This window comes from Centruroides vittatus, unplaced genomic scaffold, assembly GCF_030686945.1.
Source record: "Centruroides vittatus isolate TY-2023 unplaced genomic scaffold, ASM3068694v2 contig_878, whole genome shotgun sequence".
Lineage (NCBI taxonomy): Eukaryota > Metazoa > Arthropoda > Arachnida > Scorpiones > Buthidae > Centruroides > Centruroides vittatus.
Window position 1 is genome coordinate 562,363 of NW_027122570.1, and position 27,474 is coordinate 589,836.

At 26.8% G+C, this 27,474-nt stretch overlaps 2 protein-coding genes across 4 annotated transcripts in view; one reads left to right on the forward strand and one right to left on the reverse strand.

The window, feature by feature from the left end:
* Positions 1-14,948, reverse strand: part of LOC136983193 (thrombospondin type-1 domain-containing protein 4-like) — a 141,458-nt gene extending 126,510 nt beyond the window's left edge. Inside the window, exons 1-3 of one of the 3 annotated variants that reach the window (XM_067279858.1) lie at positions 14,756-14,948; positions 3,431-3,524; positions 2,451-2,520 (exon numbers count right to left, since the gene is read on the reverse strand). In XM_067279858.1, coding sequence (XP_067135959.1) covers positions 2,451-2,520; positions 3,431-3,468 — 108 coding nt within the window. In that variant the 5' untranslated portion in view covers positions 3,469-3,524; positions 14,756-14,948. Of the gene's footprint in view, positions 1-2,450; positions 2,521-2,604; positions 2,888-3,430; positions 3,531-14,755 lie in introns of those variants that run through there. The other 2 variants (XM_067279859.1, XM_067279860.1) reach the window with 2 other exon arrangements.
* The window catches only part of LOC136983196 (coiled-coil domain-containing protein 112-like), a 372,297-nt gene that overhangs the window by 322,847 nt on the left and 21,976 nt on the right, over positions 1-27,474 (forward strand). The window lies entirely within an intron of this gene.

Here is a 27,474-nt window from a genome sequence, read left to right on the forward strand (position 1 = left end):
TTCGGAAAATAACACGTCCGAAACACTATTTTGTTATCAAAATATGTTTTTATCACCAAAAATTCTGAATAAAATTATATAAAAAGCCAATTTTCCTGACAACCTTCTTTATATTAATGTTCTGTAATAGCTTACCCATTCATCTTTTCCTATCTGAATTATCATATTAAAGCAGCTTAATAGATCTACGAAATATATTTAATATACTAAACAGCGAATCAAAATGAATATTTAGATTTTTTACTATCAGACTCCAAATCGGATAACTCGAATACTCACGATTGACTTCAACAGGGTGAATAATTATAGGCTAGACAACGTTCCTTTTTCTACAGAATAATGACTCGATTGTCTACGATTAATAAATGAATTCTCTTCTGACAGTTTCAGACTATCATATAAACGCTTTCTATCTTAATTACTATTTTCAAAATGTCCATCTCTTTTTGTGCTTTGTTGAATGTTTATTAATTTTATATGTTATGTGATTCTGTGAGAATATTTATATTTAGAATGTCAACGACTAAATAAAAGAAAAGTAAATAAAAATAACCCTGTATACATCTGAAAATAAGCTACTCCATCGTTTAAAATAACAAATTCGCATTTAATCCGAATTTATAAATTAATAAACATTAAAATATTTTTACAGTCAATTATTATTATTATTATTATAAATTCTATATAAAAGATAAATAATTTTTGAAACTGATGATGAAGCACTTCGTTTATATTTTAAATATTTTCATATATATTAATAGTTTATATTTAAAACATTGCGTAATATTTTTACAAAATTGTTGCTATTTAAATTACTATTTCAATAATAAATATACTCCCGAACGACTTTTGTTTGGCATTAATTATGTGAATAAACTAATGCCATTTATTTATGTCCTTATTGATATATTTATGCTATCCATATTTTTCAGTTTTGTTTTAATAAGCAGTTTCCAGGAAGTGAAACTCCATAAAATACCAACTGATGCTTAAATTCCAAATCAATCTAAATGTAAAGTTATTTTTATAGTTGAAAAATATGTTCCTCCAATCACCACCTTCTTTCTAAACGACAAGAGTTTATTTAAATTTTTATATCTCATAAAAACTTCTATAAGAGTTGGTTGCTTAATCATAAGTTTCTGTTATCGAAGCTTTGATATATTTATTATTTTTTTTTAAATTTAATTGCGATAAACGCCTACTCTTGTTTAGAAACAAAATACAATTCGTCAGAATATTTTAACTCCTTATCTATTTTATTTTTAGTCTGGTTATAAACTTAGTAATTTAATGTATTTTCATTAAAACAAATGAATGATCTTATTGTTATTAATTACGTTATGATTAACATAAATTTTATTTTTAAATGAATCAATGATTTCAATAAATTATAGAATCATTTTAGTCCTAAAGAAATTAAAAATTTCTTACAAATTTACTTAAGAAAATATTCTCAAAATATCCTGCTTTATTCTAATTTAATATATAGTACTCTACACACATGTAGGTGTTTTTGTAATTTCCCGTAGTTAATTTGAATTCCTATAAATTATTATTATTATTGTCTTAGGACCCTTTCTCCAATTTTCACTGAAATGTTCAGGCATCAAATACAGTATACAGAATTTTTAAAAACTTTATAAAAATATGATCATATTGAAAAACATAAAATTATTATAATAAGATATAAAGAAAGTCTATGTTTTTATAATTTTTTTAAATACGAAAATTAAATATTTTATATTTTTTTATACAGCATACATATTTAAAAATTCTTATTTAAAAACCTATTTAAATTCCGATTAAAATACGAAGTTATATATATTTGAATTCCGTTATATTTTTATACAATTTAATATACAAGTATAATAGACAATAATTTTATAATCATAGAAAAGGTTTCTTCTTTTATAATTATAAAAACATTTTTAATATGTTAAGAAAAAGATATTACAAGATATTTTTATCGATACACAAGCAATTTTTTTTTCTTTTTTTAAGAATTGATGATTTATTCTTCGGCCTCAAGTTTATTCGACACCTTTCAGATTTCATTAATGATCTTATATTTTTAACTTTTTTGCTTTATTGCGTTTAAGTAGGTCTCTATATCGGAGCCGTCGAGGGATGAGCATGGATATAAATTACCTGAGATGACGAGACCCAGAGGGCACGTGAAAAATAATTAATTATCATAGCCTTTATAAATATACCAGATTTTCATAATTTTGACAAATTTTAAGGACTATAAACCTGATTTTTATTACCTAAATATAAGAAAATTATTTTTACGGTGTATAATAAGGGGCACAATAATGAACCAAGCCTTCTCTCGGTAGTCCTTATATATATATAAAACAAATTTAGAGCTATATAAAATCATATTATACAATAAGCACACGAAGTTATATTGCTATATTTCTTAATATGTACTGTATAAAACTTACTTTTTTATTCCATTCCGAACACATTATCATGTGTATAAAACAAAATACGAAATAAGTAAATTTCCAGTACCTGAAAGAAAAAAATAGATCTAAACTAAAATACAAACGTTTATAACTGTATTAGCATTTATAAACAAAACTAAAATAGAATTACCTCGTCATTTTATTCGTGTGAATCGGATCAACAGCCTATTGCTTAATTAATACTATAGACTGTTGTGTATGTTAGAATATTTTATATCAACATTTCCAAAAGTTGGTCGATTGGAGTTTTCTACAATACAGTAATGTTTACATTGATGTAGTACGTGTTCGAAGATTAGATTTAATTTCTCAGAAGATAAATATATAAATTTATTCATTGCATTATTCTTAAATCCTAAGTCATTATCTCGACTGGATGAAGATATCTGTCATTACTTGATAAATGTCTTCAGCTATATATTACAATTTAAGAACAGTTTCTAAGACAAATAAACGATTTCGTAGAATATATACATATTATTTTTTTAAATAAATGATAAATTGACATTAAGAAATTTTTAAGATAACAAATCTAATTAACGAAATTTATAATTTTTTAAATCTTGTTTAAGTAATTAAATGATTTTAATTTGCTAAATATCGTATTTCTTCACTCGTCTCATTAACTTATAACAATAATATCAACAACGTTAACCCGAACAAATCATAGCAGACGTTTAGGTCATTACTTCTGCACTTGTAATACAGAATTCCAACGGAGGATTGATTTATTATAAATTCTGTGACAATGAATAAACGCTTATATCAAGCAAATTTCCTCATTACAACAAATATATTTTCTAATTATTAAAATTATTTATTATAAAAAAATTCGAATTATAATTAACATATTTAACATCAAAAATTCATATTTATTTAAATATATAAATAAAATTATTACACGAGTATAATTTCAATTAGCGATAATTAACATTTCTAAATAAATATGTACTTACCATAAGCTTTTCTTATACAAATCATTTTTGGTTATCATCTCGCCTTTGACGTTTCTAATTATTTTTCCAATTTATTCAATATATTTTCCACATACTACAATCAAAAGAAAATATCTTTAGTAACTTTATCCGAAATTAAACTCTATATAAAAGTTTCATAATAATTTATAAAGTGCAATGTAATTTTCTTATGCATTAAATAATAAATATTATTTTATATCAAAATATTTTTATTATATAGATTAATTTGTTAAATTAGACTTTTTAATTAAGATTTAAAATTTAATTTTTAAGCATTTTTAAAGTGATTTATATCATAATTTTTGCTTTTATTTAAGAAAAATAATAATAAAATGAAAGGAATTAAAATGTATCCGTTCTTAAGAAAAATTTAATATAATATTTCTCTCAGATTACTCAGATTTATTAAATATTGTTGGCTGAAAGTTCAATAAACTCGAGTCAAATTTTTGTTTATTTTAGCATCAAAACTTATCCTAAACGTCTTCAAAAGCTGAATTTTCGACTAATAAATACGCGAATACATATATTTAAAATGATTTAATTATGTTTATATTAGGAAATTATTTCAAAAAATTATTTAGCTATTTTATAATATACAATTCATTTTTATTTTACAAACAAAAATATTTTAATAATAAGTTTTAAATAGCAATAATCCGCATCATAATGTTATATATAAACTTTACTACTTAAATCAGTTAGATTAAAAGTTACTAACTTTATATTTAAATAAAGGATAATTTTCATTCTAAAACTTAAAAGGGAGAATGATTTATAAAATTTAACATAATATTTTAAATGAAATAAATAACAATTTAATGTATAATATGCATCAATTACTTATCATTTAAGTGAAATTATTGTTATTTTCTAATTCATTAAAATTCTTTTGATTAAAATAACTTAAGTATGTGACTTCATAAGGTGTGATAATACTAGTTTTAATTATAGAACGGCTAAAGAGCTGTGGTTATATCATTCTTGATGATATAACAGCAGTTTTCTAGTAGCTAGCATCCTGGTGCGGGGGAGGAAGTCTCTCGTCACAATCAGCCACCCGGATTATATGCGCTTTTATAAATCATGAGGCTAACACACTTTAAAATTCGCAAGTAACTTTACATAGTAATAACATAAAAATATTTGATCATTATTCTGTTTTATTGAATAGTTGCTAGAAAAATTATCTAGTTTGACTACTTTTTTATACACAATTAAAGTAAATAAGCAAGTTAAAATTTACAGAAAAAATCTGCGATTATATTAAATAACATGTAACTTTAAAATATATATAATTTATCAACATATTTTTATCAATAATTTAAATTATATGAATAAGAAGCAAATTATGTAAATTAATCCCATCGTTTTATCGAAAGCATTTATAAAAAATATTTTAAATGTTTTCTATTACTATTATAATGTAAAATACAGATAACTCTTATAATTAAAACAATAAGTTTTTAAAATTTATAATTATTTTACTTTTTAAATGAAGAAATAATTTCATGCTTTAATTTTCGTGTATTTCTTGTAAAAGCAAAAACTTAGAGAAAAGTTTTATAAATTTAAGTCCAGAAAATCTAGAATATGTGATTACTTTTTGACAATATTAAATTACTATAACTAAAAATAAAAACAAAATATTCGAAGTTTAGTAAAAATACTATATAATGCGATATAAGTAACAATGTAAATATAAAGTATTACATCCAGATGTTTAAATAAATTCAAGGCCATATGCCAATGTCTTTCGCTGTATGAATGAATATATACATTGTACTTCTCATTTTCTCCATTTTTATTAAGAAAAATTAAATCTAATTAGTATAATTTATTTCTCAAAATATTTATAAATTTTTAATCGTTTAATTAATTTGTAGTTTTATTATAACTTATTATTCGAACGTATCTTTATTGTCAAAATCTTCGAATATATCTTAAGCTATAATTCATACATTGGAAATACTTTACATAGCTACATAATCACAGTTTTATTATATAAATAATATATTTTTAAATTTTAAATAACTAGAATTAAATAAATTGCTAGCTTATTTTTAAGAGTGATATGGATGAATCGTATAAATTATTATAATTTCCAACCAAAGTTACTACATTACAATTATTATAAAGATTGTTCCAGTTAAAATTATTATTATTTCAATACAAAAATTATATACAAACAATATTCAGTTTTTGCTGAAAAATTACAAAATAAGCTCTTAGGTAATATAAAATAATGTATTCGTTTATTATAAAATAAACTCTTTTTTTTATTTAGAAATAAGTATATCTAATATACAGTTAATTACTACTTTTATAGTTATTATATTAATTAGAATTAACTTCAATAAATATATTTTTTAAATATTCAAATTTCAATAGTGATAGCGAGATATTTTAGGAAACTAAACTTTATTTAGACAAAAGTCACCATTTAATTGTTGACCTCTATTCAAACAATGCAGCTGATATCTATTTAAAGAGATCTCATCCAACCTAGTTAAAAGTTGTTTGCCTTTTTTCAAACTATATAATAGGAATATTAAGCTGTTATACAGGCCGTTTTTTAAAGATGACACAAATAGGCTACAATTCCTTTCTTAAGTTGAAAAAAATATTATTGTAAATTATTATATTAGTTTTTCAATTGAAAAATTTCGTATTAGTTAAAAGTAGAGATTAAAAATTATCAGAATAGTAATTATTTCTCTGTGTATTGTATTAAATGGATAAAGATAAATTTTAAATCAATAATTATTTTAAAATTTAAATTTATGTAGGAAATAACAAAGGAAAAATTTAAATGCTTTCAAGTAATGTAAGCTTTTCAGTGATTCAATCCGTGCATTCACGGCACGAAAAGTTCTATAAAAGAAGTCCGTTGGAGCTCAAATATCATTTCATCAACAATAGCACGTTGAAACGCATTCGTTCTCTCACTTCATGGCACTTAGAAGCCATTTTTTGCCATTCTTGATTGAGCATTCACAAAAGAATCAGATTATGATAGCAATGAAAGTGTGATAACAACCAAAGTGTATCGGCATGAATAAGTCTAATCAACAAAGCATTTTAAATTATATTGAAAGTGTTATAGTAGCGATTTAATCTATCCATATTCCTTTCTTCTGTCTAGTCTAGAGAATTTTATTATTACATTTCGCTGACCTAGAATTTTATATATGTTAATATCTGCACCACAATTCAATAAAATAAAAAAAACGCACATAAATAAAAATGAAATACTTCAGTTAATAACTAATTTTTAGCATTTACATTTAATAACACAAACTTTTTACTTGTTTTTGAATAAACAATTGAGATAAATGCTTTAAAAACAATTTTATAATAAGAAGATTTTATTCAAAATTATAAAATCAATTTATAGAAGACTAAACAAATACTGTATTTACAAATTGAAAAATTCCTTATTTGTCTTAAGAATTTTTTAAAAAAAAAGCATATATTTTAGCCGATATTTACATAAATTAAATAATATTTTGGGATATTGTTTTCAAGAAAAGGTGAGAATGTTGCAGAATGGCGCAAACTAAAGTTAGACCAGGTTGATGATCCTGTTTAAGGACACGATTACAATCTCCTGTAGGGCTCAATAAAGCGAGAGGTTCCTGATCCAATTATGAAGATGGCAATACCACAGATCAATATCGACAGATTCAATAGCCGAAAGTATTTTATCGGACGTTGCTGTCAATGACCACCGAAATTTAGAAAGCATCACCAAACAAAGAACCAGATCGAAGAATTTTACACAATGTTACATTACACGAACATAAAAGTAAAATATGTCAAAGTTCAAACAAAACTGTAGATCTAAGCAATAATTAAAGCACAACAATAATGGCCTACTTAAACATTAGAGGAAGAAAGAATAAAATATAAAGATGCTCGTAGTAGTCATTTCTTGCCATTTCACTAGTGACTAGTGAATACCTCCACAGATGCATAAATATCTATCATGGATAATTATTATTATCTGATAATTCACGAAACTATCATTTTGCCTTAACTGTATGTAAGTTATTTTATGAGCAATCATTATAGAGTAGCTAACCTCTTACGTTTGAGTAAACCGACTAATAATTAAGATGCTTATCTGAAAGAAGATTACAAAAACTTTTTACAAAAGCATTTAAATTCCTTAAGCTAATTTTAGGACTCGCATATTCAAATTTAGTAAACGCTACTCTTTTTTATCTTACTTAAAAAATAATAATTTTATAATTTCTCATAACTTTTACATCATTAAATTAATGAAACCATTGAATGGATATGTCGTGTATTCCATTTCTGCTACCGTCCTATAGAAATTTTGATTTATAATGGATTCCACAACCAATTAATTTTAATACAGTTATTCATTGGTTTAATACAAATTTACAGCTTATAAAGTTAAAAATCATCCATAAATAACGTTTATAAAAATATTAAAAGAAAATATTTATATTATCTTCATTACACGAAGATTTTTACGAAAATTATATTCATATTTTTATAATAATGATTAATACCAAAATATAACTATTGTTTACCTAACGTTAAGAGTATAAAAATTGATCATTATTATAAATTACATAGAAATAATTATAGACTTTTAAACTCCTCTAAGCAATTATTGATTATCATTTTAATCTTATAAATTTTTACTGTTCTTTTCTACTAATTAGAATGCTTAAGCAAAATATAATAAAAGCTATAGATTTTTTTTTTTACAAATTAAAAATGGTGCAGATGCTTGCTAAAAGAAATCCATGATATAGGTCTATGTGTTACACATAAAAGAATTTTACATTTATAATTATTTATGGTTGGTCAATATCTCCACACTATCTTATATATATATATTATATTTATATAATAGATTATACACAAAATTATTCAGAATATTTATTACACTTATAGCATTATTTCATTTATTACGAAGAGCTTAAAATGGTTAAATCTATTTAACCACCCAAAAACTACAGCTTAGCTCCCCGTCGTGACGGAAAATTCTAAAAAGGCAAAATGCTAGTCTGACAGTTAGCTTAATGCTAAAATATAATTTTAGAAAATGTTCTTTTGACTTCATTCATTTTATAAATGTAGTTTTTGACCTCGCATTTAACAGCCAAGTAAATAAAATCTGTAAATAGACCAGCATTAAGCTGGCTTTTATTTAAATGGCTGGAGTTTAAAGATCAGAAGCATTATAGCTGAAAGATATATTCTTTGGAAGTTCGTGTTTCCTCGTTTTTAAAAATGTTATAAACATTCGTCTAGTGTGGCCTTCAACTAAGACAAATTCCAACAGGGTTTTCGACAAATGCAAATCAATCAAGGGAGAGGAGGTTGCCGACGCCAATGACTGTTAATTCCATATTAGGACTTGTTTCTCCTTCAATATGGACATTTACAGTCTATAAAATCTTTCGTGGTAAATGGGAAATAACTATCAATTGTACCTTGCTTCTATTAAATAAGTCCTTTGAACCCAAGGAAATTGCTTAATTAAACAAAATTACAATTGTTAATTTATTTCTATTCTTTTAAAAAAAGTGGTCCTATTATAAGGAAGAATTGTTTTGAAATAACTAAATATTAAACTTTATTTAAAAATAATATTTCAATGCAATAAATATATAAAGATACATGACAAAATTCTAAATAAAATCGCGATAGAATTATGAGATAATGCATGATGATAATGTATCATTGCATTTATTCCTCTGTATTATTGATGTATTGTAATGATTATAATGGATTAAAATAAATTAAATTTTCTATAAAAATTTTTAAACTTTAACATAAACAAATATACGTTTGGAATTATATATAATAATTATTTACAAAATTAAATAATCAAAACAACAGTTTAAACTAGGAAAAAAATCAGGCCGATAATTTATACTGTACGTATATAGTGTATGTTATACAATTATATAAGAAATATATACTGTATATATATATATTTTAACAGCTCATATTTGAATAAAACAGTCTAAAACAGTGGAATTTACTACATCGTTTTACCATATAAAAATTTTTATTATTATAAAAATTCCAACTCGTGTTTGACTTTTTTGAAATTTCATAAGTACAAATAAATTTAAATAAATTTCAGATCGTTCCTTCTATTGATGCGTCTTTCTCACACTTGTTAGCAATTTACAAAAAGGAATAATATTTATCTAAATTTTGCTTCGTGAATTTGTAGCAGAAAGGACTAATCTGAAATATTTTTCATGTAATAATTTGACTTTATTTTTAGTAAAAGCGTGCTAAAAATTACAGTTTTTGCTTCATTACTACATATTTAAAAAATAAAAAAATTTTATTTTTTGTAAATAAATCAGTAGTTTCGTAAAGTAAATAAATAAAAAAATTGTATAAGGTACGGGAAATTTTACTACCATCTCGGTTCTCGGTAATATATAAAAGTTTAAGAACTTTAAGAACCACGATTTAGTCGGTTCAATTAAAAAGCTATGATTTAGATTCTCCCTACTCAATCTCTCATTAATTATCTAATCAAAATTGTGAATCAAGGAGTGCAGCATGCAAATACCGGAGTCAATGCACAATGTTATGTTTTGCATTCATAATTAGTAAGAACCTTTGTTAAAACCTGAATAGACCTGATAAACTGGATAAGTCTAAGAAGAATCGAGTAATCGTTGAAATAGCAATTTTAAGATAGGAGAGATAAATGCCAATCAAGTAAATGTGTTATTCATGATTATTCACCGATGCAGTGTCACGTCAACTAACACCACAAGTTTTCTACGATTGTGACTTACAAATTACCAAATGCATTTCGTCTTTATTATACACATCCTCTTTAGCAACGGGCATAGTTATTTTAATTACATTCGCTTATGAAAAATTAGAATCCTTTTGATTTTTACAAAAGAGGCATTGCATAAGTCGGAACTATTCATTCGAAACGAATTAGGATATTAGGCTCGGCTCTGAAAAACGAAAAAGTTGCACAATGAATAACAGTTGAATCTTCGTAACCTGGTTAATCAAACTGATAATAAGTTTTCCAAATTAACATATTCTACAAACAAATCATATATAATTTCGAATGCCAAAACGTTAAATATTCTTTAGGCTAGGCCTTCAAATAAATAAATAAAAAGTTATTTTAAAACGATCAAATAATAAAAGGAAGGAGTATAAAGCGGAATGGTTCACAAATGACAAACTGTCGACCTTCCCATTTCAGCTGTATATCTCCCAACACGTGAATTCTGCACGCCATATTCGGGAAAGCCCATCCTTTTATTACAAGTATACTGTGAAATCATTATTAAATGCAGTCCATTATAATTCAGCTCGGTGAAAACCATTGTATGTTTTCAGTTATATACATAGCTACAATACCACCACCATCTTCGCGAATCTCTACGGGTAAAATAGAAAATGGAGCGTAGTCATGAATAGCATCTTCAGTTTAAAAAAAAAAAAAGAAAAACTAGTCTATAAAATAAACCTAACTGGATGTTCAACAAGAGAGCAAAATAAATATGAACGTCCATTATTGACAGACAGCGTGAAAATAAAAGAAAGCAGAGATGATAGACAGATAATGAACAGAAGATTTTGCTAAAGGCGAAGAGAGAGAAAAAGGAGGGGAAACATTAAGATTAATAGTAGTTCATGATATCAAATGATTGATGGATGATTATTCTCATAAATTAGTAATATATGTTTGGTTAACTTGTCTTGATAATGCGATTTAAACAACCGGACGAGACATCCAGAAATAATATTTAAAACCAATTTCGTGCTGTGCATGTAATTGTTATTAATTCATTTAAGACCTATATCTTATTTCAATAATAAAGTTTTATTGATATCGAGTTCTTACAAGATAGATTATTTCTTTGATTTTCATTGAGATACTATTGTAATAAACCTATAATCAGAAATGATAAGATTTACAAACTTACAAAGATAAAACTATAAGAAAAAAATAAATTAAATAACATGACATTTAATTACTCTGTAAGTTATATATATATATATATATATTTAAATTTTTAAAATAAAATTATAATTGAGTTATTTCAAAATATTTTAAAAGATAGAAAAATTCGATTTAAAGAATGAATCTTGTAAAAAACTGACCTTTCTCACTCGTTAAACGTTAAAGTGTTTTATGTAATCTTTAATATAATCAATAAATACAAGTTATCTTTAAAATTTTTCTAAAGTAAATATGTTAATTAGCTTGAATAAAACAGCATTTTCTTTCATTCTAATGTATTTTGCTCAAAAAACTCTAATGTTTCTTCAATAAAATACATTACAACTTTTGAATAGAGTGAAAGAAAATGCAGTTTTATTAAAGTACATGAACATATTCGAGGCGAAGCGTTAACGAAGCCTCTTCTGTGTGGCTTACAGAATTGAGTTCCTTCTCAAAATTTGATTAAACTTTGTCATTTTACATATGAGAAGAGAAAATTAAAAATGTAGACTAATAAAAATCGGGGGTCCATGATTTCGTTTCTGAGATACAAGGTCGCTAGAAGAGCGCGCACAATTTTTTTATTATTGTTTTTTGTGCCAGCGGCGACGTTACTGCAGCGGCAGTGGCAAGAGAGCGTCACAGATGGCCCCCCAAAACAATATTATTGACTTGCTAGCACTTCGACTCAATTAGTTCGTGTTCGGACAGAAAATGAACTGCGCCTAGTTACTTTAGACAATTTTTAAAGATAAATTATATTTATTTATTAAGTGTAATAATTTTCTTTTGCAAAATCATACCCTAACTATATCATATAACAACAATAATAATAATAGGCCTAAGTAAAATGTCAGATATTACATTGTTAAAATCATTAATTAGGCCTATAAAATTTTCCGAGATAATAAATTATTTAAGTTCATATTACTCCATTATTTAAATTTTAATGCTTAAACAATTTCATATTTCAAATAATTTTTCGAATTAATTAATTTTGTATCAGATATTAATAAATAATTCGTTACTTTAACAGTAAAATAATGCTTCAGTTGCAAAAGTCGAGTAAAATAATAATCGTTTAAGCATAATTGTAACTATTCCGTATCTTTATTATGTTTAAGTTTACTGTAATTCAATACTAAAAACTAAGATAACGTATTATCATTAAGCGGCCCGCCTAGTGAAATACCTTATAAACTTAACTGAAAGTATATAAATTAAAAATGTATTTAGTTTTGTAAGATATATTACTCGATATTTCGAGGAAAAAAACTATAAAGTTAAATAGAAAGACAAGCATAAGCTAGTATTTCTTGTAAAAAATTTATATAAATCATACGAAGGATCTGGAAGAAATTTCAATATATGCAAGGTGAAAAAGATCTGATAAAAATTCGATTTACAGATCAGCAAGGAAAGAATATCTAAGGTTTTATGTAAAGGAAACTCGTAGGAATGAACCTTGACTTCGACTTAAAAAGTAATTCGAGATGAGAAACTTTCGCTGTTTTCGATATATAATTCATAAGAACATGTATTATTATTCGATAATTTATAGATTATCATTAAATTTTTTATATAAAAGTATACCAACTTAACTAACATAAAATATTTATTATCGAATTCATTTACTTACGGTAAAATCATAAAAAAATAAAGAAAAAGCGTGTGAACTTCCCTTCGAAATATTCATTCTTATATAAATTTAATTTAATTTTAAAATATTAAATTACATCACTTCTTAATAATTTATTACATAGTTTGATAGTATATTATACTTTATAACCCTTTGTACCATAATGATTCGGAATAAATAAATAAATTATACATTTTAAAGTACAGTAAAATAATTAGAAATAATAATAAAGCCGTAATCTAAGTTTATTGTGTAAGTTTATTAGTTTATAATAATCTCTATCTATTAAAATTGCCGGAATCGTTACATCTCTGTAACATTACGTAACCGAATCCTTAGAATATTTCATCTATAAAGATATGCCAAAGTAAATATAAACTTAATCGGCCAGCCATAAAAATAATTAATTCCATTTTTCCGAACAATAAGCGTGTGATATTAATACAGCAATCTCGATTTTGTGCCCTAATTTTATAGTATTATAAATAAAGTTAATTAAAGTGAAATTTCTTAATGATAAATATGATACGGGCACGGTTCAAAATCACGATTTGGATATTTGTAATTAATTCTAAAACGAAAGTATCCAGTTTTTAGAAGACAAACAATACATTCTGTTAAGATCTAATTTCAGGACCTCAATCAAATCGAGTATTGTGTTGCACTTGAATATCGAACTGATTTACGGGGTAGTGGCCATTTCTTTTAATGGCTAACTTTATTATTCATTTATGCGATTAAGTCTGTGACGGAGTATTAGGTTCGACAATAACATTACGCAATGGAAATAGCACAAATAACTCTGTTTTTATACACGTTCACAACATCCATTGTAAAATATTTTCCTCTTAAAACTATCAACACTTTAAAAAATATTCTCTTAAATAATTTCAAATATTTAACTATAAAACTACTTTATATATATATATTTAAAATGGAAATGTTTTCCCAATTATCTTAGTAATTTCTGGCTAAAATTTCAATAAGAAAAAAAAAAAGAGATGCTTAATTCTAATGATAAGTTTGTTCATTATTTGTAACAGAATAGCCTATAACCTTAAGCACGCCGTTGAAAATTCCACGAATTATTTTTTTTAAATAACAAAACATTAACATTAGCCGACTACTTATAAAAATAGTAAAAAGTCAGTAATTTATGCTTGTAGTAGTATTTTATATACTACACGAAAGAGCGGTCGTATTTAATTAAATAAATTCTGAACAAGTTAACTTCCAGTGAACAGCATTTAGATGGAACGGACAGTTGTATACACACTATTTATCTACGATAAGCAACACCTGCAGGTACCACACGTGACAAAAAAGTTGAGTAATCATAGCGATAATGGCCCATTAATAAATTTGAAGCCAACAATGCATTTTTTCCCGTTATTCTAATTTGTCTTCGCGAAATTATGATTAATACCAATTTGAAAATTTTGTCACATTTATTAAAGCACGGGACGTTAAATCGGCAGGTGAGAAATAATTAGAATAATTATTAATTTTTTTAAAACAAAATTAGAAATTTGCTTTAATCCGTAAAGAATTGTTTTAGCCGTAAAATATAGTCACCTAGACAACTTCCAAATTTGGTCAGTTTTATAAGGGCAGCCATTACTTAACACAACGCCTTTTCAAAGCATCTACTATTCGAAGTTTATTCATTCCGACTTACCTAAAACTAAGTATTTTAGACTTCATCCTTAAGGAGCAATATCCTGCGGTTGCATGTGGAACAGTCGTGGGTCGATCAATTCCACGCAGCGAACAGGGTTATGCATTTACATCCCTCTCCATTCGAAATCCGACGGGTACCACTTCGACACGTGCTGGCTACACACTGCTGCACTCACGTGACACGGCGAGTTTGTTGGCGAGCAAAGAGGTGGCCTCCTAATGACGTCATAGCAACAGAGTTAAAACTTCTTGACGCATGTCAAGAAGTTTTAGCTGTGTTGTATAGCGCCGTCCTTGGCTTAGTTTGTAAAGAAATTCATGCCCGTTCGTAAACGCTCCGATCTACAATGGGAATGTTTATATTTAAAAATATCGATGATTTATTGAATAATTTTATAAAAATTATAACCTTACTCACGAAAAAATATTTTAACAATAGTTTTAAATTTTAATTATTAAGCAGAATTGCTAGAGAGTCGGGTGAATAATCTATAAATCATGTTTGACACTTCGTGAAATTTTTTATCAAATATTCACGTATTGTATCTTCCAACCATAATTAAACTTATATTCTTTATCGTTAGCTTCAACTTTTGTCATGATTTTACTATTTATTTTCTTACTTTTGCTTTAAAAAAGAAAACAAATCTATAATTGTATTATTACGTGAGTATTTTAAAACGTCTTTACACAAGAGAATATTAGGAAAATGATAATGTATATATTTCGTAATTTGAGTTAATTTATTTTTTAATTAATTTTTAGCTAGTTTATAAGAATAAGTTTTATGTAAAGAGATAAAAAAATGAGAGAGAAAAAATTACCTCTTTTATACTTGCCAAGTGTAAATTGTTTAATTTACGGAACCTATGAATACTCTTAATTAAGTGGTAAGATCCTGGAAATTATGAGGTCATCGTAAACACGATAAAATGTTATTACGTCATAATAAACCATTGTAATACTCTCCATTGTCCCTGTATTTCAGTATGGATATCACAAGTGTAATCAGAAAATTCCATTATTCTTTCAAAATTAGTTTAATGTGTGGAAGTTATAAAAATTCTGAAATCTTAATTTTATCATAATTAACAATGTCATAAAAAATAATGATTATCCAATATAAAATCTGCATGAAGGAAACGTTTGTTGTTTTCGTACAATATAATAATATACTCACTTTAATTTCAATGTAATTAAACAAATTGACTTACCTTTTATTTAAATAATAATAATTTAATATTAATATAAACAATAATTATATTTATTTAGAATTTAATATTTTAAAATAAATGCATTTTTTTACATTTTAGATTTTTTTCCTCAAATAATACAACAAAAAGTTTATGTTTAGTGTAAGCACTTATTTAATACGAAACAGATGAGTCTAATGATTGTATGTATCGCGCCATCTGTTGAGAAAATATTACAGTTTTTTTAAATTTATTTTATTTATTCATTTTATACTTTTAAATAAGTTTAAAAATCGACATTAAAATAAAAACAATAAAATTAAATTTATTATAAAATTTTAATTGTTTAAAGTAAACAATTTTGCAATCAATTTACTTTTAAATGTAACTTATGTGTTTGTTTTCCCTTTCTTTATCTCTGACACTTTTATAGTTTGTTCTATAAATTTTAATTTTCAATTAATTTCACTAACATTTATACACCTTTCTTTTGTATGTTTGATAAATTCAAATAATTATTAAACTTCGATTTATCATCATCATCATCATCATCATCATCTTATAATTAGTTAAGAGTGATGATAATTAAAACAATTAAATTTAAAAATGAAAGTTAATGAAATGAATACGTTTTCTGGACAAAAGTCCTAAAAGTAATCTTGTCCCGAGTCGAAAGGTAGGGAACAATAAAACAATAAATAAATGTGTATGAATTAAAACCTAAATATAATGAAAACAGGATGTATAAAGACAAAATTACAACATATAATAAAGGACAAAACGTGTAAACAATATTAATACAATATAAATTACAATAAGACCATTAAAAGATATATTATTTTATATGTAAAATTATATTTTATACAGAATATATATATAAACTTATGCATTAAAAACGTATAACTAAATAAAAGGGATGAAAATCTTTGATATGAAGAATTAAATCATAAAAAGTGTTTTTAAAACTATAACAGATTTAATTTATTTTTTAGTAAATGTAAAATAATATGAATTTAAAGTCTTCTTTAGTCATTTATTGCACTGTATTTGGCCTTCTCGTTTACCTTTATCTTATTATATAACCGTAACGCATTTATATATTAATTTTATAGTTGCAATATTTTTTCTTTTCTTTATTACCTTATTTACCAATTTTTAATGAAAAATAAGAAAATAAGTTGTTTAAATTGCTCGGTAAAACGAATGTAATGCGAATAGAACGAAATGTAAATATAAAGCTAGAGAATTTATTTCTGCAGTAGTTAGTTGGGCCTTTGAAGTGAAGTTGCCGAAAATGGAAATGGCTTTTGTTAATTGGTTTCTTTTATTTATCTTAAATATGAAAGACGTTGGAAAAAATTTCCCGGAGGGTCACTCGTTACAAATCTGCAGATAGAATTATTCAAGACGCCTAGATGTGTCGCGAGTCGCCTATATACTTATCATAATATGATTTATAATGTCTATTTATTGAAGGCAGTCCTGTAATTTTCTTTCCGAAATAAGATATCCGGTTATTCGTTACTATTCGAGACAACCCTTAGCCGGTAACAATTGGGATAACAATATTGTGATGATACATCTCACATATTTTATCTCGTCTGAAAATGACAATAATAATGATTAAGCGGTCCATTGATTTCTCAAGCAATATTGTTGCATTATAGGTATTTATTCCCCTTTTAAAAAAATATAATTCATTAACCTTCTCTACCATAGGTTATATATATATATATATATATATATTAACATAGCTTTATAAAGTTTATCGATCAAAAATAACGCTGAGAATCGAACGGTTTGTTAATTAAAACCTCAAATAAATTATAAAAATTAATTTTATACGATGTGAATTATATACAATGTTTATATTCGATTTTCAATTTTTAAATCAATATTTTAAATCAAAGATTTTATTAAGATATATTGCAGTAATAAACTCTGCTTGATAGAACTTTTGTCTTTGATATTAGTATTCTTGTTTACAATTTGAATGGCATGGCAAATCCTTGGACGTGACTAAGATCTGTTTTTAATTAGGTAATATAAAATTTTTTACATAATTAAGTCAATTATATTTCACGATGACGGAAAAATATTTTCGAAGTTCTTTTTTAAATAGAAAAAAATTATTTTGTATTTTGTTAAAGAAAACTTGTAATATGCCATTACATTATATTAATAGTAAAAGTTTTTCTAAGTAAACAATCATTTCACCCTTATCAAAAATCTGTTTGTCTCACTATGTATGAATCAATATTTTTCATTTTATTTTTAACTCGTACCGTCCGTATATTATATTAAAATTTGTCACTCAATTATTATACTGTAGTTCATAGTCATATTCGAATTTAATAACTTAATTTTTAATTTTTCAGACTTAAAATTCTAAGTTATCTTATGAATAAAAAAGGATTATCTCGAGAAAGTTAAGTTAAAAATTAATGTTTAAAGTTTGCAATTTTATGGTAGTAGGCATTTCGTTTATTGGGCTGCAATTTGAAAAAATTGTACACCTATAAATTCCACTGTCGTCCGTCCGTCTGTCTTTCCTTAATATCAAAAACAGAATTAGATAGAAAAAAAAGAAGACCAAATATGGAAACTTTAGGGGTACGAAGCCCGGGTTAATTATATAAGAACTTTCGATAAAAACCAAAGGTTACGTTATTTCAATTCAAAATTTTCCCCTGAAAGGAGTTAGATAGATAACCGCCACTATTAATTTAAGGTGGCGAGCATATATTTAAATTAAATAAATTAAAAATATGATTAAGAAATCCATCCTGGCATTGTGACTATGTCGCAATAAATAATTGCTCGTTATTATATTAGAAGTGAATTACATAGAAAATAATTCAAATTTTCTAATATTAATTTAACATGAGATTACCACAGAATTTTAATAATCGGTTCATTTAGAATTCTACGAATTCTTTTCATCCAATTTCAATAAATTTAAAAATTTATTAATAAATTTTTATCAGTGATTGTTTAGTAGAGTTCGTACAAAATCTATCAAACTAGTTCATTATTGTGTAGAAAAAATATCATCAGACAAATACAAATGTTATTCAATTTCATTTCAACATTAAAGCTAAAGTTTTCCTTTATATCGTATCATGCATACATATATATATATATAAATTTTTATATTTATTTTAATACTAGACTAAATATACATATATTAAATAATTATTATTATATACTACAAATTATATATAGTATTTATGTATAATTATAATTTTCAATGGGTTTCATAGATTTTGTAAAAACTCTGTTAAAGAGTTACTAATTAAAATTTATTTTTATATTCAAATTTGCATATACATTCATTTAAATGAAGTCCTTACAATGAATTTTAAATATTAATTTAAATATATTTAATTCAAAGTAACTTTACAATCAATTCATCAGGATTATTTTTCTTCACATTTTACATCCGGATAAATGATCTGTATCACCAAATGTATTGAACAGCTGTTATAACAGGTGCCGCTATTCATCACTCCATTCGTAAATAAAATACTCTTACACATTTTACGACCAAGAATTAGAATTTTTTCTCATAAAATTTTATTCCTAAGAAATTAATTATTTTTATTATTTGTATCAGATGATGATATTTTTCGAAAACCAATTTTCAGACATTATGCTGTCTTCTCTATGGAAGATTAGACATTAAAATTCTTAGATTATTTAAACGTAATAATTTATTTGTAAGAGCAACATAAATTATTAATATTTTTCATTTTAAAATTTTCAAAAAGTATCATAAAATAAATTTATGAGTCATTTTACAGGTAGAATATCTTAATCATCTCATCCAGAATATCATGGTAAGATGCCTAAGAAATCGGGATAAATCCAAAAAATATGAAGTTACTTGATTAAGAAACGATCTTAAATTTAAAAAAAGATGTTCTTGAATTTATTGAAAAAATGTTTTATTTGCATGAAAAATTGCATTTATGCTACTAAACTTCGGTACCTTGTTAAACATGTATTTCTATTGTTGCAGAGTAGGATCTTAAGAGGTAGAGATCTAAGAAAAGCGATTACCAGCTTGCTGCAGCAATCGTGTTAGTTATTGGTACGTGTAAATTATACCAATTCTTCCATTTCTTGCAGCTGATACGTACTAGTCCATTTATTTGGGGGGTCCACTTTCAGCGTATTCAATTTTACACGCGACAAATTTATTGTCGTTTTTTATGTCAGGAGAAGGCTCGAGAACATAACGTATAGATTCTTAGGAATACATACTACACTATAAAGTTTGATCAGATATCTCATTAATGTATATTATTACGTAACAGTTCTTGTTATACTTCTGCAATAACTTTTTATTAAAAAAAATTTATAGAATTACATGAATTACATCTTTGTGTTACCTCTCATCGTACATTGACGATATCACGTTTCATTAAGAAACTAAAATTAATATGCATCTTTCTCGAATCATCAATTAATAAAAATTTTGAAAAAACAATATATTAAAATTCTTATTATTTCTTGTCTTTATTTATCAACTTTTAAAAAACATAAATCTATTTCTTTAATATTTATTTTTCTTGTTTGTTTGACATACGATTAGATAATATAATTTGAAATTGGTTAATTGTTTTAGCTGTTATATAGTTTTACTAATAAACTACATTACTTTGTCAATCGACATGAATAAAATTTCTATAGTTTTTCTATTATTTCGTATTTAAAAAGAAATATAAATTATTTAAAATTATCTATTTTTAAATACTCTTGCTGTAGCTAAGTTATACACTGTTAACAGATGTTACATCGTCATAATTTGCTACTTCTGTTAGGTAAAGCTGAATATAAACCTCCGCAAGTTTACCATCATTCATGCCTTCAGCCTTTTTTTTTTGGCTGCAATTTGAAAAAATTGTAGATTTATAAATTCCCATTGTCGTCCGTCCACCTGTCTTTCCTTAATCTCGAGAACAGATTTAGTTAGATGAGAGCAGAGACCAGATATGGAAACTTTAGGGGCAGGAGGCCCAATTAACTATATAAGAACTTCCGATACAAACCGACAGTTACGTTATTTCAATTCAAAAATTTTCACCTGAAAGGTGTTAGATAGATGACCGGCACGATTCTATTGTTAAAGGAAAAGTATAATGTATAGGAGAAAACTACTACTGATTTGAAGTGGAAAGCATATATTTTGAATTGAATAAATTAAAAATATGATTAGAAGTTGCAGCCCGGCATTGTGACGATACCACAATAAATAATTGCTCGTTACAAGTTATATTCTCCTCTTCATTTCTTCTCATTTAAAACAATTTTAAAAAGTCTGAAGAAAACTTTTTATCGACATTTTTAAAAATGTTTTATTTAAGTTTCCATTCAGAACCTTTAAACCGTTGGAAGAACAGACAACGTGACCTTTGTCAACCTGTTATCTGCTCTGTTTATATATGGAGACAGTTCGTGCAGTTTTAGAGTAGATTTAGCAATACAGTAAGTCTGTCATGTAGCTTCAGCGTGGAATTACGAAAATTGGGGTTAATCGTGCAGTTCTAGTGTCGAGTTACGAAATTAGGACTGGTGACAATGAAATATCAAAGTATTTTTAATTACCATACTTACAATCAACATGCATTTCGAAATCTTGAACGACAGTAGACTTTATATTTCCGAATAAATGTCATAAATGAAAGGGTGAACGCTCCAGAAAGGGATGTGGATGGGTATGTGCATTGATTGAGAATCTCTGTCGACATCTTTGATCGTTAAAAGAATAAAATAGCTGTAAAATGTAGTTTTAATCTTCAATATGGCTGCATGCCTTATAGTAGCATAGGAATTTTATTCTTGAAGGAAATTTCTCAAAAAACAAAAACACGAAACTTAATTTTGACCAGCTCTACAACATATATATTTTTCAAAAAAATTCGGTCTTCCTATAGATATTTTATGGGGTCTCGACAAACTCAAAAGGGTAATTAACCCCTATAAAACGTGAATAAGAATATAATTTTGGTTATTCGTTATAAGAATATTTTCACGTTGGTTTTATTCGAATTGGATAAGTGCTTTTATGAAACTAAAATTATTGTTCGACCCCCCGAACTTTGAGAACTTAATTTCATCTCCTAAAAACTTTTCTCTATAAATAGAAAAAGCAAAAAAAAAAAAATACTTGTCTCATGTTTTCATGACTAAAATATGAATAATAATCTCAAAAGCGAATAGGGATATTCCTCCTAAATTTCTATTTTCTTTTCCGTTGATTCCGTTAAAACTTAGGATGAAAATATCTCCTTAAGCCATAAGGAGAAAAACTAATTAATTGATAAACTGACTGTTCTACACTGACTAATCAAAACGTTAGAGACAGTGGTAATGAGAAGTGTATGCTGGGACCTCATAGCAGAGTTTCACGTACCCAAACCAAACTCGGAGTGTAAATTGGCAAATATCTAGTCTACCCAACGCTGCATCACAATTGACGAAAACGGTAAATGCGGGACCTTAGCGACTTTGATCATGAACACATTGTGGGAGCAAAACAGATCAATCATTCTATCATTGAAGTAGCAACAACCCTAGGATTCTCGAGGACAACTGTATCAAGGGTCTACTGAGCGTATACCATCCATGAATATACCGGTGGCCAGCAAGCAAACGGCGGCCGCCCATACGAAACTGATGACTGGATCTGGCAGAGACTGTCTAGGCTGGTACAGACCAACTGAAGAGCAAAGGTGGTGCAGATCGATTCCAGGCTCAATGCAGTACCGTCTTTAGGGCAGGGCCTACGAGGCCCTGGCCCAGGGCCCCCAGGCCGTAGGGGCCCCTAATCCGAAAGTAATAAAGTTAGAAATAAAAAATAAGTTAACTAAAATAGTTTAATTGAAGTTTGATTAAAAAGTTTGATTAAAATTAAAAACTCAATGATTAATATATTAACTTAATTTTTAAAATAATAATTTTTGTTATTCTTAAAGTAAGAAAACTTAAAAGATGTTTGATACTTCTTATTCTCCACACCTCGGCCGAAAACGGTACTTTCTTCCTGCTGCACGGAAAGAAAATTCCACTTCCTGGCCAAGGGAAGTGAAAAATCGTATATACTCCACGGGAGGAAATAAATAATGCATCCCTAGGTCTGTAATATACTATTGTTTTTGTTTCCTTAAGGGGGCCTCATCTTGGTCCTGGCCCAAGGCCCCTTACGTTCTAAAGATGGCACTGGCTCAATGCCTGAACCTCCAATAATATAAGCGAGCAGATAGTAACGAAGCACGTTGCAAACTTTATGCTACAGAAGCCACTTCTGATCGACCGTCATCAGACGTTAAACTTTGCCTAGTGCCAGGAACATCAGAACTGGACCTCTGCAAAGTCACTCGTGTGGTCAGATAAATCTCTTTTCTAGCCTCACCGAGCTAATGGAAGAATGTGAGTGTGGCGTCAACAACATGAAACCATGGGCCAGTTTGGTTCTATTTAAGGCGGTGGTGGCTCTACGATGGTGTGGGAGCCTTCTCATAAGACTCATCATGTTCCTTAGTATGTGTGGAAAGATCCCTAAATGCCGCAAACTACCAGAATGGGCTGGCTAATCAATTACACCCTTTCATGGCTTTCAAGCATTCTCAATGGGATGGTGCATTTCAACAGAACAATGCTCCATCCCATCAGTGCAACTACCATCCAGGCTTGGCTCAAACAACATTCACTGCAGTTCCAGGCTAACCAGTCGCCTCCGAGGTCCCCAGATTTAAATCCGATTGAATTTCTCTGGGATGCTGTTGAGAGATACCTCAGGTCCACGGCGCGAATATCAATGTCTACAGCGAGGCTGCAGACATTGGTGCAACAGGCATGGCCTGCAATACCTCCAGTAACTCTCTTGCATCTGGTGGAGTCAATGTCTGAATGTGTTTAGGCTGTCTTTCGTGCTAAACAGGATCGACATGCTATTAGCAGGTGTCTCTAATGCTTTGATCAGTGATTGTATTAATGTATTATTGACACTCGCATAATGATGCCATAATTTATGAATGAATAGCTAATCAATGCATTTATTACAGATCATTTCTTTTTACTTTTATTATAACTTATTACTTTTTATTTTATTTTTTTTCCATATTTATCAACTTCTTGTATTTTAAAAATGGTCTTTGTTGTGTTAAACAATGAAGACGGTTAGTAGAAACGAGAAATTGAAAAAATTCCTTGCCTCTTTAAGCAGACGTCTTGTTATCTGTCCTCTACGAAATTAACTGCCTCTAGCTTTAAAAATTGTTAATAAATAAATAAATAAGAGCAGCGAGTAAAAAATTTATTAAATAGTAGGTACTGTACAGTGAAATTTCTCTATAACGGACACCCGCAAAAACAAAAACTGTCCGTTATAGAGAGGTGTCTATTGAGAGATGTTTTACGGACATTCACTTTCCTATTTATTTTAAATTTCTGTGAAATACAAACCGTTTTCTACAGATTTAAATTATATTTAGCTTTTGTAAATCTACTGTTCGAATATAAAAATATTTTCTGCTATCTTAAAACTCATTCTGTGGATATTAAAATTTTAAGAAAACTAAAGAACTTAATTTTTTGTTTAAAGATGCTGAAATTCGATTTTAATTTATAAATGGACAATTCGACAACAAAAAGATTTTAGTGTCTGCATTAACAACAAATTTGTAGCCTCGACTACTGAACTGACGTTTCATCAAATTATTTAATTGAAACTGTTAATATTTTTTGACAGATATAATTTTTCCTTCATAGCTTAGCAAAAGTGTTAAAAAGTTTGACAGTTTTTTAATCTTAAATAAAATATGCAATTATAAATACTAAAAAAAGTGACCCGTTACAACGTTTGTCAAACAAGGAAATAAAGGTTGTAAATTTTCTTTTGACAGGTGCGGAAAGTTCAAAAGAATTTAGAATGCTATTTAAAAAACTTTTTTCCATACTAAATAAATTTATAGTGTCATACAATATCATATTTTGTTTGAAATAATCAAATTTTTGATAAACATATCTTTACGTTGTAATTGTTTTTTTAACTAACAGGAATAAAAATAACCAAGATATGTAATGCAACTTAATAAATATTTCCTTCCAAGTTATATAACAAATTTCGATTTCAATTTTTCTTAAATAACTTGATATATTGAGCAATCTGAAGGTTCGATTTCTTTAGAGGTAGCTTGCTATCTCCTGGATACATTTACTACTTTTGGGTACCAAGTATTATGCAGCGCCGTTCTCAATCACAAGGATCCGTTGAACGTGCAAGTCAAGATGTAAAATATATACAGTAGAGCATCGATTATCCGACCCCCGATTAACCGACTTATCGGTTATCCGACCGCGTTCTAGTCGGCAAATTCAAATGTCCACTAGTGATGTGGCGCTACAATATTTGGTTATGTCTTGCTACTTTAATATTATTTTTTGTTAAATTTTTGCATGTTTTAGCTGGCAGCAGACCATAAAAGAGCTTAGCTTACCATGAACGTATTTAAAACAGGCCTAATACACTATACTAATAATGTATTTTTTCATACTTTTCGGTTATCCGACTTTTCATTTATTCGACCAACCCCAGTCCCCAATTAAGTCGGATAATCGATGCTCTACTGTACTGGTAAACAGTAAAGTATACTAATAAAAACAGTAAATGGTTAGAAGGTTTAAAATTGGTGCGGACTACGGAAAACCGAGCTTAGCAAGAAGGCATTAAATGTTTACCTAATGGAGTTATGTTTAGTTCCAATGAGAAGGGATATTGCTAGTGCTTCATTTCCTCCTAGGCGAGAATTTTGGCAAAATCAAGTGTATGTAAGTGTACTATACGTATTATTAAAATTATAAATATTACAACTATTCAAAAAGGTTCAATAATTATAAGTTTGTATATCGACCAAAGAACGGGAACATTTTCTTTTATCCTTTTCAGGAAAATACAAATATCCTGATAAGTTTACTATAGAAGTCAGTTTGTTGTGAGAAAAAACTTTCATATATTTCGTATTTGCTTATGTTTCTTTCTTCTTCAATGTTACACAGTTAATTAAATTTTGTGTAAGTAAATAGAAGCAAAAATAAACACAGTTTGAAGTCCTTTTCTACTTATTCAATAAACCTATCTCGACTTTTACTCGGCCTTGATCAATCCTAACAATTACCGACATCGACTGGTAAAACTCCAAAATGCTTACAAAGTGTTATTTGTATTATTATAAATAACATAAAAATAAATAAATAAGTTTTTATAAGTGTATTTTAATTTCTTAACGTAGTATTTTAATTTGTTTTCGAACGTGCTAATTTTGATAACATTAAATACAATTATCATCAGTCGTTTAAACTACAGCAGTTCCTAAATGTTTGCGAAATCTCTCGTACTATATACTGTAGGGTAAAACCGGATGAATAAATTTTCTTCAGCTTTCACAGTATTTTTGTTGCATAATATCAAAAATATTGTACTGTGAAAGCTGAAGGAAATTTATTTTTTACTTTTTAGTACATTTATCTAAATAAAAAGCGTTACTTTAAGATGTCTTTTAATATATTTTTTATTTTCTACTTTTTAGTTATACTATATGTATGTGACACTAAACTATCGATATTCTTTTCAGTTTAGCGTTTAATTTTATGTATAGGCCCTATTGTTCTCTGTGAGAGTGATTTCGATTCGAAAAAAGCTTTAAATTTGATGTAGTGAGCGATTACTTGTGACTTGCGTAACTTATCGTTTTCCAAATGTGATTTACGTTGTTTCGATGTTTTTTAGTTGATCTCGCATATCTAATCGTGCGTTTTTCTTTGTCTTCACTTTTGTTCCCACGCGTAGGATGGCAAATAACGGTCACGTGTTGTAGCGCCATCTGTTATCAGATTTTATTTACAAATTTTAATTATTTGCTAATTATTTGCTAATTGTTAAAAAAGTACTGTCGTTGGCAATACATATGTATGCAAAGTTTCAACTAGATCAGAAATTCGGAAGTAGATAAATTTTTACTTAGACAGACAGAGTAAGTTAATAAAAAGCTTTAAAATTACATCAGTTTTGTTTTCTATTATTCTTACTTAATATTCAAAAGATTATTTACGTATTATATAAAACTAATTTTTTCATTTAATTTTTTTCTCTTCTTTATCATAATAAATAATAAAGTTCAGACTCCTCTATTTATGTAATAATGCTACCGTCTTCAGTTTTTTTTAAATAAAACATTTAAATAAATCTAGTTAAAATTGACTTTAAAACATTTTTTTAGCAAAATTATACCAACAAGAAACAGTTAGCTTATACTTTAACTGTTTTGTGAATTTTTTGGAAATATTTATAAAATCGAATTAAAAATATTTATTAGTTTTCAATATAAAATTGCGTATAATAAGTTAAACTGACTTAAGTAAACTGAAATTAATATTAATTTAAATTATACAGATCTCATTATGTTATAAGATTTTTTCTCTTCAAAGATTGAGAATTTTCTCTCACTAAAAATTGATCCGA